At 37.9% G+C, this 13,520-nt stretch overlaps 1 protein-coding gene across 14 annotated transcripts in view; it reads right to left on the reverse strand.

The window, feature by feature from the left end:
• tenm3 (teneurin transmembrane protein 3) overlaps nucleotides 1-13,520 on the reverse strand; it is a 549,164-nt gene that overhangs the window by 38,551 nt on the left and 497,093 nt on the right. For 11 of the 14 annotated variants that reach the window (XM_008419232.2, XM_017305071.1, XM_008419253.2 and 8 more), the window contains 3 exons: nucleotides 3,385-3,456; nucleotides 1,957-2,134; nucleotides 1,572-1,592 (listed from right to left, as the gene is read on the reverse strand). In XM_008419232.2, coding sequence (XP_008417454.1) covers nucleotides 1,572-1,592; nucleotides 1,957-2,134; nucleotides 3,385-3,456 — 271 coding nt within the window. The remainder of the gene's footprint in view (nucleotides 1-1,571; nucleotides 1,593-1,956; nucleotides 2,135-3,384; nucleotides 3,457-13,520) is intronic. The other 3 variants (XM_017305073.1, XM_017305070.1, XM_017305079.1) reach the window with 1 other exon arrangement.

The following is a 13,520-nucleotide window of genomic DNA, read 5'->3' on the forward strand; positions in this document are numbered from 1 at the left end:
TGACATACCGATTGTACGGGTTGTGATGTTCATGGTGTTAAAATTTTTGACATGTTTCAAAAGAAAAAAAGAAAAAAGCAGCAGCAGCCTGATGTAGCAGGTGATCAAACGGCGTTTGCTCCATTATCAGTTTCTGTGAAAGGCGCTTCTGGAACATTATTCACTATACAGCTGTGTCTTCATGGGGATTTTCACTGTCAGCCATTGAAACTCAAGGTGGATGTGTGATAGTGTGGCAGCGATGTAACGGTTTGTACCCAACCAGATTTTATTCTTTAAATCATACAGACTCCAGCTGTGCACCTTACAGCTCAACCCTTTCATCTGGTTTTACTTTTTTAAAGCATTGCGGCGAATGACCGAAGCAACGAGATCTCTCTGTTTAGATTCTGTCTACATTTACTTTAAATATGCCACAAATTATGATGCCTTAAAAATACACAGAGATAGAAGTATTTTAAAGCACATACAAGTGTCCCAACATTAAATATTTTATAAACCGATAATCATTTTCCATTCTTAGTCATTTAAGTCTCATTGACTTAAATGTGTGGGTTAAGGATCAAGTCCACTGAAAAAAAGAATTATGACTTTAATTTCAGATTCCTGACTATTGGTATCAGAAGATTTAAGTCAGAACAGTGAGGGAAAAAAAGTCACAATCCTGAAAAAATATTCAGTATTATTCAATATTCTGAGACCAAAAGTCAGAATTCTGAAAAAAAAAAAAAAAAAAAATCAGAATTCTGAGATTAAATTCCGAATTCTGAAGTTTATCTCAGAATTCTGAATTTAATCTTCTGAGACCAAAAGTCAGAATTCTGAAAAAAAAATTCAGAATCCCGAGATAAAAGTCAGAATTCTGAGATTCAGTTCAGTTCTAATAATTATCACTTTAGTCCCAGAATTCTGACTTTCATCTTAGGATTCCGAAAAAAAGTCAGAATTCTGAAATAAAATTCAGAATTCTGAGAAAAAGTCAGAATTATCCTTCCTAATCCTCTTCCATATAAAAGAGTATCGTCTTTTACTTTTTTATTCTCTTGCATTTTTATTCTTTTACTTGTGCACCATCTACTACAGGCCATCTACATAATGTGAATGCTCCTAAGACTTATTTGATTAAAGAGGACAAAGCACAGAGGAGAAACAAGGAGACCAGTTACAAACAAAGCCTTTTGCCAAACCACCAACTTCTCTCCTTGCGGGATCTCCTTGCTAAGAGCTGAAACTAAAGCGATGCTTTGCTGTTCATCTGAGCTGACAAGCAGTCGATGGGGCTTGATTTTGTGTGAAAACAGGTCAAGACAAGAGGAAGAAAGGGAGTGACAGCGAAGGAGAAAGGAATCAGGAAAAAAGCAAGATGACAGCATCTTATTTCAAGGCTCCTTCTCATAGTCCTGACAAAGTCAATTACATGTTTGTTTTATTCTGCTGAGTAAAATGTGGCCATTGCAGACAAATGTAAGCCAAAAAATGGACAGAGAAGAATCTGATATTTAAAATGAGCTGACAGCACAGTAAAAAAAAAAAAAAAAAAAAAATGGGTGAAAAGATTTATCCCCTCTTACCTATGCCTGAAATCTTTGTTTCTTTAACACAGTGCAAGCAAGGGCAAGGAAACACAGAAGAGACATGAGTTAGTCGACAGCTTGATTGATTGACTTACAAGAGAAATCAGTGAGAAACAGACGACACAACAGACTGAAATCATGCTTCACAGAAATCATTAGAAGAAAGATTTCAGATGAATGTTAGGGTCTGAGATCTAAGAAACAAACAACACAAAGCGTGAGCATGGATCATCTGAACCGTACAAACATGGATGAAGCTGTGGATTTGGAAGCGTTTGACTTTAAACTACTGCAGTTGGAGCTTTCTTTGTAGGATGCTGAGGTGGAGTTTGCCCTGTTTTAAGGAGTTGGGAAGAACCAGAGATCCTCCCTCCGTTGTTACCTGAGCTCCATGACGCTGCTAACGTTCCCAGAGGGGAAGATCCTCCTGATGTAGTTGAAGTCCCCGACAAAAATGCTGCCATCCGCTCCGCAAGCGAGGGCCAGAGGCGCCAGCAGCTTGTTGCCCTCCGCCTGGCCGTTACAGCTGGGGCAGGAGATGCTGCGTCGCCGACCATTTCCTGAGATTCACAGTCAGTTTTAGTCAGTGAGATATTTAGTTTTACCAGACAAATCATTCAAGTCATCAACAAATACGGTTCTGTTAATTTTTTTGTGTGCTTTTTTTGTTTATTTGAGTTTAATTAATCCTTGATTTATCTTATCAACTAACAATTAAATGATAAGCGGCTATTTTCTTATGTCACGATGGCCGGCCGTCTTTCCATAGTATGGTAACGTTGCTTTGTCGTGCAGCACTTCGGCTAAATGAGCGCTGCTGAGCTGAAACGTAAGGAGCTTGTCGAATGATTACACTTGAAAACAGAACCGAATAAAATGCAATTTACATCCCACACCAGACTTTGTTTGCACCATTTCTCTTTTCCACCTAGGGCCACCATGTTGATTCCTGTATCAACTGGCTCCATGCAAAAATGACCTGCGGCGGCCTCTTCTGGATGGAGGCCAAACTACTACACTAAAAGAACGATATTAGTTCAACCGATTGGAACTAATTTTAACATAATAAACCATTAAGCAACAATTAACCGTGAGTAGATTAATTGTTTGCATCTCTAATTTAAATATTCCAGAGCATCAAACTTTTTAATGTAAGATAAAAGCCCTGATATTGTAATTATGAAAATAAATTTGCTTAATAGAAACACCCCAATTTAGAGAAAATTCTCGCTTTTTTGATAGAAAGTTTTTACACTTGGAAGAGGTGATTTTTTTTGGCTGTATCAAAATTTAGCAAAACTGCAATGGAAGAACTTTCATCGCATCTCATAAGTCAAAGTCAACAACCGGATGCTACTGCTGGTGGAAAAGACAAGACGACAGGAAGTGGCAAGAGGATCATGGCGCAGCAGGTCGCAGTTATAGTGCGTTGTGATTAGAAGTGAATCTTCCTTTGTGTTTTGTTTTCACGGCATGATTTATTACTTTTTGAGGGATTATTGTAATCTATTCCCTGCTGCCAGACAAGTTTTCTTTAATTATCTCAGAGGTCAAACAGTGAAATGACCTCTGAGTTTTCAAAAAATGTAGTTTATCACAGTTAACTCAGGATTTCACAAATATTCAGCTTTCACTTAAACGAAAGCCTCGTTTGAAAACTGCTTTTTGTGTTCACTTCGGTTATCTTGGCCATATTAAGATTTACCTGCTGATGTGAAACATTAAATTGTAAAGAAAAAAAACATAAGAAACCTTAAAGGAGGATGATACTTTTTCACAATGTTAAGATGTTAAAATAATCTACACTTACCCATAATGCTGCTGATGACAGCGGGCTGCTGGGAGATAAAGACATTCTCGCCATTGCCCTTATACAGTATACCTAGAAAAGATAAAAAATAGAGATCATTTTAAGATTTGATGAGAACAAGAAGAGCTGCAGATGTAAAATAAAAGCTGATTGACATTAGGCTCCGTCTTTCCACTGGTATCAAGAAACTTGGTGCATTTAGCCGTATAATTATATCTGAATATTTTGCAGTGCCTTCTTAAAACAACAGAGGAACTTGGACAGATGAAGCATGTGCAGATGTCGAGCCACCTGGCCCTTTGCCCCTTTATGAAGAAAGCCTCCATCTGTAGGTCTTCAATCTTATGCTTACTGCATGCTTGCCAAGATTTGCTCCATTCGAGTTTAATGATATTTTGCAGTGAATAAATACAGAAATAAATTGACGCGGAGGCTGTCAGTAATTAAATGTTACTTGATGATCTTTCTGTCCTTTCTGAGCTCCTACTTCACACACACACTCTGCTCATTCTGCCAACGGCAACTTTGGTGTCAACGAACAAGTTGACACTCAAGGCCTTTTCACAAAAACCGCATTAGTTTGTTCTGGTACGCACATATACAGCGCCTGTCAGGAGTTTACATACAGTCGCCCTGAGAATGGATTCCATGTTGGCTCTGAGCTTTTAATCAAGTATTTCAGCTGTTTTTCTTCCAGGGTGAAATTATAAAATGTAAAACTGAAATGGATTTTATAAACATGAACTGGGTGCAAATGTTTAAATGTACAAATTGCAGACAAATCACATGCTTTATGTACTCATGGAATTAATTATGGCGATATATTAGACCGATGTTTCTATTAGACAGTCCCTACAAGATTTCACAATTGTTTTTGTGACTTTTTGCAATCAAAATCGCCGACTTTGTGGTGATGCTTCAGAAATATTTGCAAGGAATTTTGTGATTTTTTAATCTAATGAATTCATTTATCTAATTAAATCCCTTGCAAAAGCTACATGCAGAAGGAGACAGGTTGGACACGCAAACAGGCTTGTTCTTAAAAGTACTTAGTTCATTTTTTGTTGATATCAATCACAAACATTAAATAAATCTGAAACAGCAGAGAAGTAAGAAATACTGCCACCTTCAAAAACCCAATGTTTTTGACCATCTTTGCAGAAAATCTGCAGTAAACTCACAAATAATGCGCTGTTGCAAAACGCATTTAAAAATGCAGGGATCTGTTGAATTTCCACAATCGTAGAATCACGACAAGCTGTAGGAAATGATCAGAACTGGCAGAGCTGCTTCATGAATTGTTGTTTAATAAGTCCATCCATCTAAAACTAATTCCAAAAACCTAATATTAAGATGGTTGATCAATTTTAAAACCAGCTTTGATGTGATTTTGAGATCATCGTCTTCTTTGAACTGTGTCAAAGTTTTCTCATCTCACCCAAACGGTGGAGGGAAATTGGCCAGCCTGTTTAGGAACAAACCTGGAACCACAAGTTGTTATAAGGCTGTCATAAACTCCAGAATTCAACAATACATTTCTAATCTAAAATAGACACCCAAAAACTGAACTAAAACATGTAGATGCCCACATTCACAACCCAGAAGCCTTTGGGAGAAAATGTTTACGGTCACATTAGGCAAAGAATTAGACGCAAGATCATGGTGTCAAACTATGAACCACGGTGGTGTTGCCATCATGCTGAGGGTTTGGTTTTATACTGGCGCATTGCATACAGTGGATAGATTAGGAGGACTACTTCCAAGTTGTTCAACTTTTTCTCAAATCAACAGCTGCAGGTCAAATCTGGGTGCTTGGTGTTCCACCAAGGCAATAATCACACAAGCACCCAGAAACCAGCTTTTGGATGGAAAAAACAAGTTCATATTAAGCTACTGGAATTCTCAACAACACTGGGAATGTAATGACCAAGTCTGGAAAAAAGTAAATAACTGACTTCTACCGTTTCTGCCAAGCGGAATATTTATGTAGTGACAGAACTTTGCCTGGCATTTGTTGTCGACTAAAAAAGTGTGTCGTTTTTCTGCAACGTTCTAAGGCTGGTATTTGGACATATTGGAGTCAGATGTTGTATAATCTTTCCAGTGTGGTAAAGTGGCTGCTCATCATTAAAAAAGCCAAAGATGAATACAGATTAGTGCCAAAGACGCCTGCGTCTAAACTTATGACTGCCCCTTGAAACCGTTCCGCTGATCATTACTGGAAAATTCAGCATAAAATAAATGAAAAGATTAAAAACCAGTTAAGACACATCCTTCTTTACTATTCCTTTTATGGTATCAGTCTGTACCTTAGCTTTGAAATGAGCAAATAACAGCAGTGGTTTCTAAGAAAATATACTGGTCATAAATAAATAATGCTGTTATAATCTTTGCAACAGTTAAAGGCTAAAAGCACAGGCCTTCAAATCTGATACGCTGGGATGTAAATTTGTGGGAGACAGACGCAGAAAGAGAGAAAGAAAACACGTAGCCGAGAGCTCTGAGATATTTACTCCATGCAAAGCGGAAATAACAGATATGGAAGGACGGAACATTTTTGATGAAAGAGGAGAAAGAGCGTGAGTAAAGATAAGGAGGAATGAGCTTCACAGGCCGACTTTGTGACAGGTGACGGACCCATGAGACGGCGAACAGAGTGAAGGAAGGGGATGAACTAGTTCTTCAAAGTGAAACATCAAAGAGAGGCCTCCTGCGGTGAGCTTGAATTATTAAAACACAGCCGCCATTTTGAAAGCAAGCCGCATCGAATGCTTTCTATATGGCACAAGCTCTATCTATCTATCCATCTATCCATCTATCCATCTATCCATCCATCCATCCATCCATCCATCCATCCATCCATCCATCCATCCATCCATCCATCCATCCATCCATCCATCCATCCATCCATCCATCCATCTATCTATCTATCTATCCATCTATTGCCCTCCATTCAATTTAGTGGATTTTTTAAATATCCACTAAATTGAATATAGCACAAATTCACATTCAAATACAATGTGAATTGTATTTGGGCTTTGCAAACACAAAAAAGAACAAAATGTTAGCATGAACCTACAAAACAGACTTAAAATGAGAGCTGAACGCAACAATGCCCATGGAAATACTTCAAAAGAGCCACAGGAAGCCTGGGCAAACAAAAGCTAAAAAATGGAGGAATGAGTGCTGGGCCACCCCTCATTCACACAAACATCCGAGAGCTGTCCTAATACAATCTCATGTTAACACCACATGAAAAATATATGCGCTTTTGAAGACCCATTTTTCCTGCTGGTGATCCACAGTAATGAGTTCAATATGCAGGCCGTGAATTGAGATTGTGTCATTTCCTGCATTTGGGTTAAACAGCCCTGATACAGCGATCTTATTACTGGCCCCTACATCCCATATAAGCCCCCCCCTCCATCCATCCCCTGTCTCTATATATTTTCTCCATTTTCCCTCCATCCACATCTCCTTCTCTCCCTCTTTCATCTCCTTCCCCATTAGTAGGTGTTGATTGATCAACAGAGGCCGAGTCAGCAGGGCTCCGCTCATGCTGTGCTGCAGTCGGCAAAGGGCACCCAACTAGTTGGCTGCTCGGAAAAAAAAGCTAGACACGCGTGTATATATGTGTGCGTGCGTGTGTGTGTGCGTGTGTGAGAAAGAACCACAGAGAAAGTAGGTGAAAGACATTGAGAAGCAGAACACTGAATGCTCCTGCTGTGCTAAAAGAGAGACTTTCTCACATGTGTGTAAATGAGTGGATTTGACCTTGATAGCAGAATCCTTGTCTTAAATGTGGAGTTTCAGTGCATCTACATAAATGTTTTATCAGATAAAAACCACTGGAGTGGCTGAAGAGTCTGAACTATCCAGGACTGACAAAAGAAACAAAAGATGTTCTGAACTGAACCCGCTCCTGCAGAGTACCGACGGGTGTTTTTCAAAAACAGGGCACGGCTGCAGTGCTCTCAGTGGGCGCCATGTGTTTTACAGGCACTTCCTTGATCATCTAACAGTCAGTTATGAAGCAGAGCAGACACAGAGGAGGTCTCACAGACACATAGACCTGGGGTCCCCAAACTTTCCATGCTACGGCCCCCCAAACAGCACTAGTTTCTGGCTGGGGCCCCCTTTGAAAATAGACAATAGACATAGACATAGACAATGATGCTTCAAAATACGTAAAGGAACTTTTCAAATGTTTTTCTCACTTTTAATCACGATCAATATTATTATGTTCATTTAGCATAAATGCTGCCTCAAACCTTCGGGTTTTAGATGGTCACAAGTTCTGGGGTGGAACAATTTATCAGGTAATGTAATGACTATTAATCTGATGTTCATGTTGTAATATATTACCTGACAATACATGTTCACCACAATCCCTTCTTCTGATTATTAAAAATAATTTAATATTGTATATTATCACACATAAAATTTTCTCTTTCTCACAGTTCCAACTATGATGGAATATTAGGGCCATACTAATAAAAAAATTAAAAAATAAAATTACGAGAATAAAGTCAAAATAATATGAGAAAAATGTCATAGTAAAGTCATAATAACAGAATAAAGTCGTAATATTATGACTTCATTCTTGTTTTTTTTTTTTTCCAAGTTATTTTTTAGTGTGGCCCTAGTACGCCGTCATCTTCACCAAAAGTTTTAGTATTTTTTTTACATCAGTGTCCTTCAGGGCTGCTGAATGGTTCCTTTTTTAATTTTTTATTGTCAGAAACAAACTTTTCCATTTCCAGTTTGCTGCACTAGCCTGAAGAACAAAGCAGATTGATAAATTTGACTTGCAACCAATCAGAAAGATGAGCATGGCAAATGACATTACAATAAGCTATTTTAACTTGTATTTCATAAAAAACATTTGACATTTGATATAATGATAAAAACATATACAAAAAAAACAAAAAAATTTATGGAATTTTTTATTTTCTTTTTCTTCTTAACTTTGATCCAGCTTTCTGAAGCCGTCCTAATTCTCCCGTTTTGAAAACCACTGCAGCAAACCACACCATCAGTGAGCTGCTGGCTAATTCATTTTTTGTGTTTAACATCAATAAAGTGCCCAGCAAGTATAATCTGGTAATCTCTTCAGTAGCTGAATTCCCAAAACAAAAAATCTGTTTTCAGTCAGAATATGCATGTGAAATTCTATATTCCGAGGGGGAAATATACACCCAAACAATGTGAATCAGTTGGTCCGTAAAAGCTTTAGGTGTGGTCAACCACAGCAATAACAAGCTCGATGTGTCAAGGGTTAAACATACAGTCAGACAATAACTATGCCACAACAAAATGGAGACATGTGTATAGATACTCATGTATGTAGATAATATACTGACAGCTGCTTTTAATGTGGGTTTTCTGGATAGCGGTAACAGATGCACTGCTTCCTTTTTGCATCCAGTAATGCATATACAAGCAGTTACGCACACCACAGACAGAGTAAACTAGGTTAGAAGGCAACCGAAGATATAACACATACAGGGATGTATAATATATGAAGCCTGCTGAATAATGCTCGTCTCTCTGAGAGTTGGCTCCTCTGTCTGGTAATATTTGAATTGTCCTGAATATCTGACTTGAAGTTGACACGATTAATTGGTTTTGTGGCTTTGTGAGTTAACAGTAGATGTATTCTGTTTTCTGGACCTATAAAGTAAGGTAGACATGTACATAAAGGATGTAAAAGAGTACAGTCCATGACCTGATAAACGGCGGCAGCAGAATCACAAAAAAATGCCTGAAAGAAAGATTGAGCCCTCTGGAGAAAAAGGATCTAAATGTTTCATATTTGCAGTCGAAGATGTATCTGTAATTAGCATGCAGTTCAATCAATCAAATATTATTTTAATAGCACATTTCGGGAACAAGGCAGTTCAAAGTGTTTTGCATCATAACTCAAAAATCAACAACTGAAACATTTAATTTTTCTCATCGCGTTTTTCCAAGTACCATCATTACACATCAATATCTTGGTTAATGTTTCATTTATTATGTTTCAAAGCAAGTCTAATCAGCTGGGTTCTCATCTAGATATGAAGGAACTCAGTGTTTCAGCAGTTTTACAGTTTTCAGGAAGTTTGTTCCAGATTTGTGGTGCGTAGAAGCTGAATGCCGCTTCTCCATGTTTGGTTCTGGTTCTGGGGATGCAGAACCAGAACCAGAAGACCTGAAAGATCTGGAAGGTTGCTATGACAACAGCAGATCTTTAATGTACTGTGGTGCTGAGCCGTTCAGTCATTTATAAACTAACAACAGTATTTTAAAGTCTGTTCTCTGGGATAGAGGAAGCCAGTGTAGGGACTGATGTGATGTGCTCAGTATTCCTGGTTTTAGTCAGAACAGCAGCAGCAGCAGCAGCAGCGTTCTGGATCAGCTGCAGCTGGAGGACGTTTTTAGGCAGAGCTGTGAGGAGACTGTTGCAGTAATCAATGTGACTGAAGACAAAAACATGGATGAGTTTCTCTAGATCTTGCTGAAACATTAGTCTTCTAATCCTGGAAATGTTCTTCAGGTTAGTTTGTAGCTATAAAAATGTTTGCAACAAATTAAAGCTTTTTTGTCTCGCCTGGATTTTTCTTGTTTATTTTTACGTTACTACATTTGGACTGTTGAAGGTATGCACTGAAAAAAATAAAATAACACTGTAGAAGGAAGTCTCATCTACTTATATTTCAGATTTGATTAAAAAGACACTTCTAGACAGGTTTCTGTTTGTTTATGTCCAGTCATTATCCATATTGATCCATTTGAAACCTCCACATAGATCACAGTGAAGACATCTGACATACATACTTCAAACGGCTGTAACTCATCTATGCTTCGACATACAGCCATCAATAAAGGCTCAAATGAAACGCAATACTCACAGGAATCCTCTACTGTACACAAATTCATAAATAGTGTGACAGGAGCATATTGACTGGCCTCTAACCACAATAAAAGTGTAAGCTATGATGGAGAAGTGCAACTTTTTATATCTTAATTAAAGCATCTGTTGTGTCTGAGTTCACTGAAATGATCTATTTGGGAGAAAATAATAAAAACAAAAAGCTGCATAAGGCTGCATAAGTGTGCACATCATTAACTGTTGCATTCAGTTTTTTTTATTGGGGGTCTGATAGCATGCCATATCTTGGTATGGCCATATTTTCTAACCTTACCTTGCAAATGTTTTCAAAATGTATCCGAATGTCAGGAAAAATCTCATTAGTGGTGCCAGATTTTTCTTACTGCTTGGAACAAACATACTTTTGTTTTTAAAGTACATATAATGCTTATAATGTTCAAGTCATATTAACAAACAGAAAAGTTTGATCTATTAGTCTGTGCTGCTGGCAAAGCGAGAAGCTATTTAGTTATTTCCTGGTTTATCTTCTCTAAATGCCTTCACTTCCCAAATGCTGCCATTTTCATTTACCTTCACTGTCTCTGGAAAAGGCACCATTGTGTTTAGACAACCAATCATACACTACAGCTTACTGCTTACACCATATTGACTTCATTATACATCATTCATGGAATCAATTATGCAAAATAATTGACTTATTCAGTGCACATTCATCCACCTGTCGGGGAGTACTCCTCTCCGGAGAAGATGGATCTGTACACCTGGCCTTCTGTGTGACATTAATCCCTCTGTGCCTTGGCAACCTCAGTTCCTAACATGTCATAGTACTGCATGTCCAAGTCACAAAAATAAAGAAAGCCGTCTGATTTACAGGCACAAGTGATTGTGTTAATAAAAGACGGCTGGTCAGCTTTGGGAGATATTTTCAGTAAAGGTATGCTGTCTTGTCGGTTCATTTAAAAAACATAGTCTAAAGGAGGAACTTTCATGTCTCTGAAATGTGCATGTTGATTTTTTTTTTTGTTTGCATTGGTAAGAAGGGTGTGAAAAAGTCGCAGTGTGTGGCTGTGTTAGGATGGGCTATGAATCTATTGTGCCACTTCATGATCACCTTACTGTATGGGAATGAAAGGTCAATGCTCTATGCAGAGTAATTAGCTAAGTTAATGAGAAGACAGGTCAGTCAGAGTTGGAGCCACCACTTCGAGTTTTTGGCATGCTGGGGTCAGTGAGTTTCTTTCAGTGCAATTGCAAGGATGAAAGATAACAGGATCAGTGCTGCGACATCCTGCACACATTCTGCAGCAGTAGAATCTGTGCAATGTGTATGGTGTCTGTATTCTTTGAAATTCTGATAAAAAAAAGATAGTAATCAGTATCGCCTAAGTGTAACTGCTTTTTGAACCATGTATACTTTAGAGCACTACATTAAGGCAACATTTCTTCCTGTACTAATGAAATGTGAAGCAAATAACTGCGTACAGTAATATAAGTTATATTTACATTATGCCTCACAAGTAACTCAGCAATCTAAAGAAATAAGATGTGAATGTTTGTCTTTAAGGAGTGGTGATTTGGTCATGGATGTTTTTGAAGTGTTGTATGTGATGGAAACTAATGAAAGCATCTCCTATAAGGATGATCTGCACAAGGCTGAACATGACGACTGGCTCTCAGGGGAGTTAGAATGACCTTCACCAACAAATGACCCAACCTTTGCTATCTGAATGGTTTGATAAAAATTTATTGAAATTTCCTTATACAGATAAACTGGAAGTATTCTAACCCATTACTACGATGAGATTTAATTTGCTGTATTACATGTAATCCCTTAAAATCCTCTTAGACGTCTTAAGATTTATACACATGGGTGTAACAGTACAGGTCATTTAGTTATTTTAAAAAACTAAAAGTTGCATAATTCATAAGTGACAGAGCAGAATCCATTCATGTTCGCTGCTCATTAAAAAAATACCATCACTGAAGGTCAAAGTTCGGCTGATTTCCATATACATTTAGTCTCTGAATCTATGAGTTTGTGCTCTATGCCCACATTTTGCTCATGGTCATTTCCCACCAAATGACTAATTTGTATAAAATCGGACACTAATGCTTTTAATATTTTAATTACACAACAATTTAAAAGGCTCTAATTAATCTAATAAGCCACCTTTACACTCAAGTTGCCAGAGCAGACATGGAGAAAAAACACAAAAATCCTAATTTTCTGAGATTTCTCCAACACACGGATTAATTTTTTTAGTAGCAGAAAGAGAATGGTAGGACATCTGAGTAATTGGACATGTTGAAACCAACATGTTTACATCCTTAGTCAGAGATAACAACTGTTAAAAAGTGAAGTTCATATTGTCTAAAATCCTGTGCGGTTTAATTCCTCTAAATTTCAGGGTTCACAATTGAGAGAAGCTCGAGGCCTTATTGGAAAAGGAGAAAACTTCTGAAACTTCTAAAAACTACATAATTCTAACTAGATAAGTGAAACAAAACCTCACCTTTGTTAATGCTGGGCTGAAGTTATTGCACAGTAATGTTTTCCTAACATCCCCAGTTACCTTATCGAGTTTGGAAACGATTCTTCTGAAAGTCTGAGGCCTGTTCTCGCACTAGTTTTGTTCACAGAGTGCCAACGTTCAAATGGTTATAGTTTTTGTTTTATCTCAGTGAGTTTGACATAATTAGAAAGCTTATAATTCACAGTATCAGAACCTATAAATAACTCAAACTGTCCCCTGGGAGACTTTTTCCTGGTTTTGTTGTGGCTTCTCACATATGTGTTCATTTTTGTCCCTATGATGCATGAAAAGACCGCTGCAGATTGGTTGTTTGCATATAAATTGTAAAAGAAAGATAAAAAGGATCTTGAGAGACTGATAGGGAAGCTTAAAAGCACTTGATATATTATCAATGATCTTCTCATGCCGTCTGATAGCTGACTTGTCTCTAAACATGTGCTGTTAGATCTCAGTTCTTTGTTTGACGTCAGTGGAACAGCACAAAGTAGATGTAAAGCAGCCGTTTTGCCAAATCCACCACACGCCTGTCTCAGCTCCATCATTTGGTACCAATAAACTCGGCTGCACAGCGTCATCAGCGGGTGGTACCGTGGGGTACCTCATGTGTGGGCGTAACAAACACAGTAAATACCACAAATAAAACTTTGAAAACTCATACCATGCTTATATTTTCTAAACTGAGTTGAACAGGAAAGCTCCATTCGCCTTCAACCGCATCAGATTTTCAA

The sequence above is a fragment of the Poecilia reticulata genome, linkage group LG1 (genome assembly GCF_000633615.1).
Source record: "Poecilia reticulata strain Guanapo linkage group LG1, Guppy_female_1.0+MT, whole genome shotgun sequence".
In the NCBI taxonomy this organism is placed as follows: Eukaryota; Metazoa; Chordata; class Actinopteri; order Cyprinodontiformes; family Poeciliidae; genus Poecilia; species Poecilia reticulata.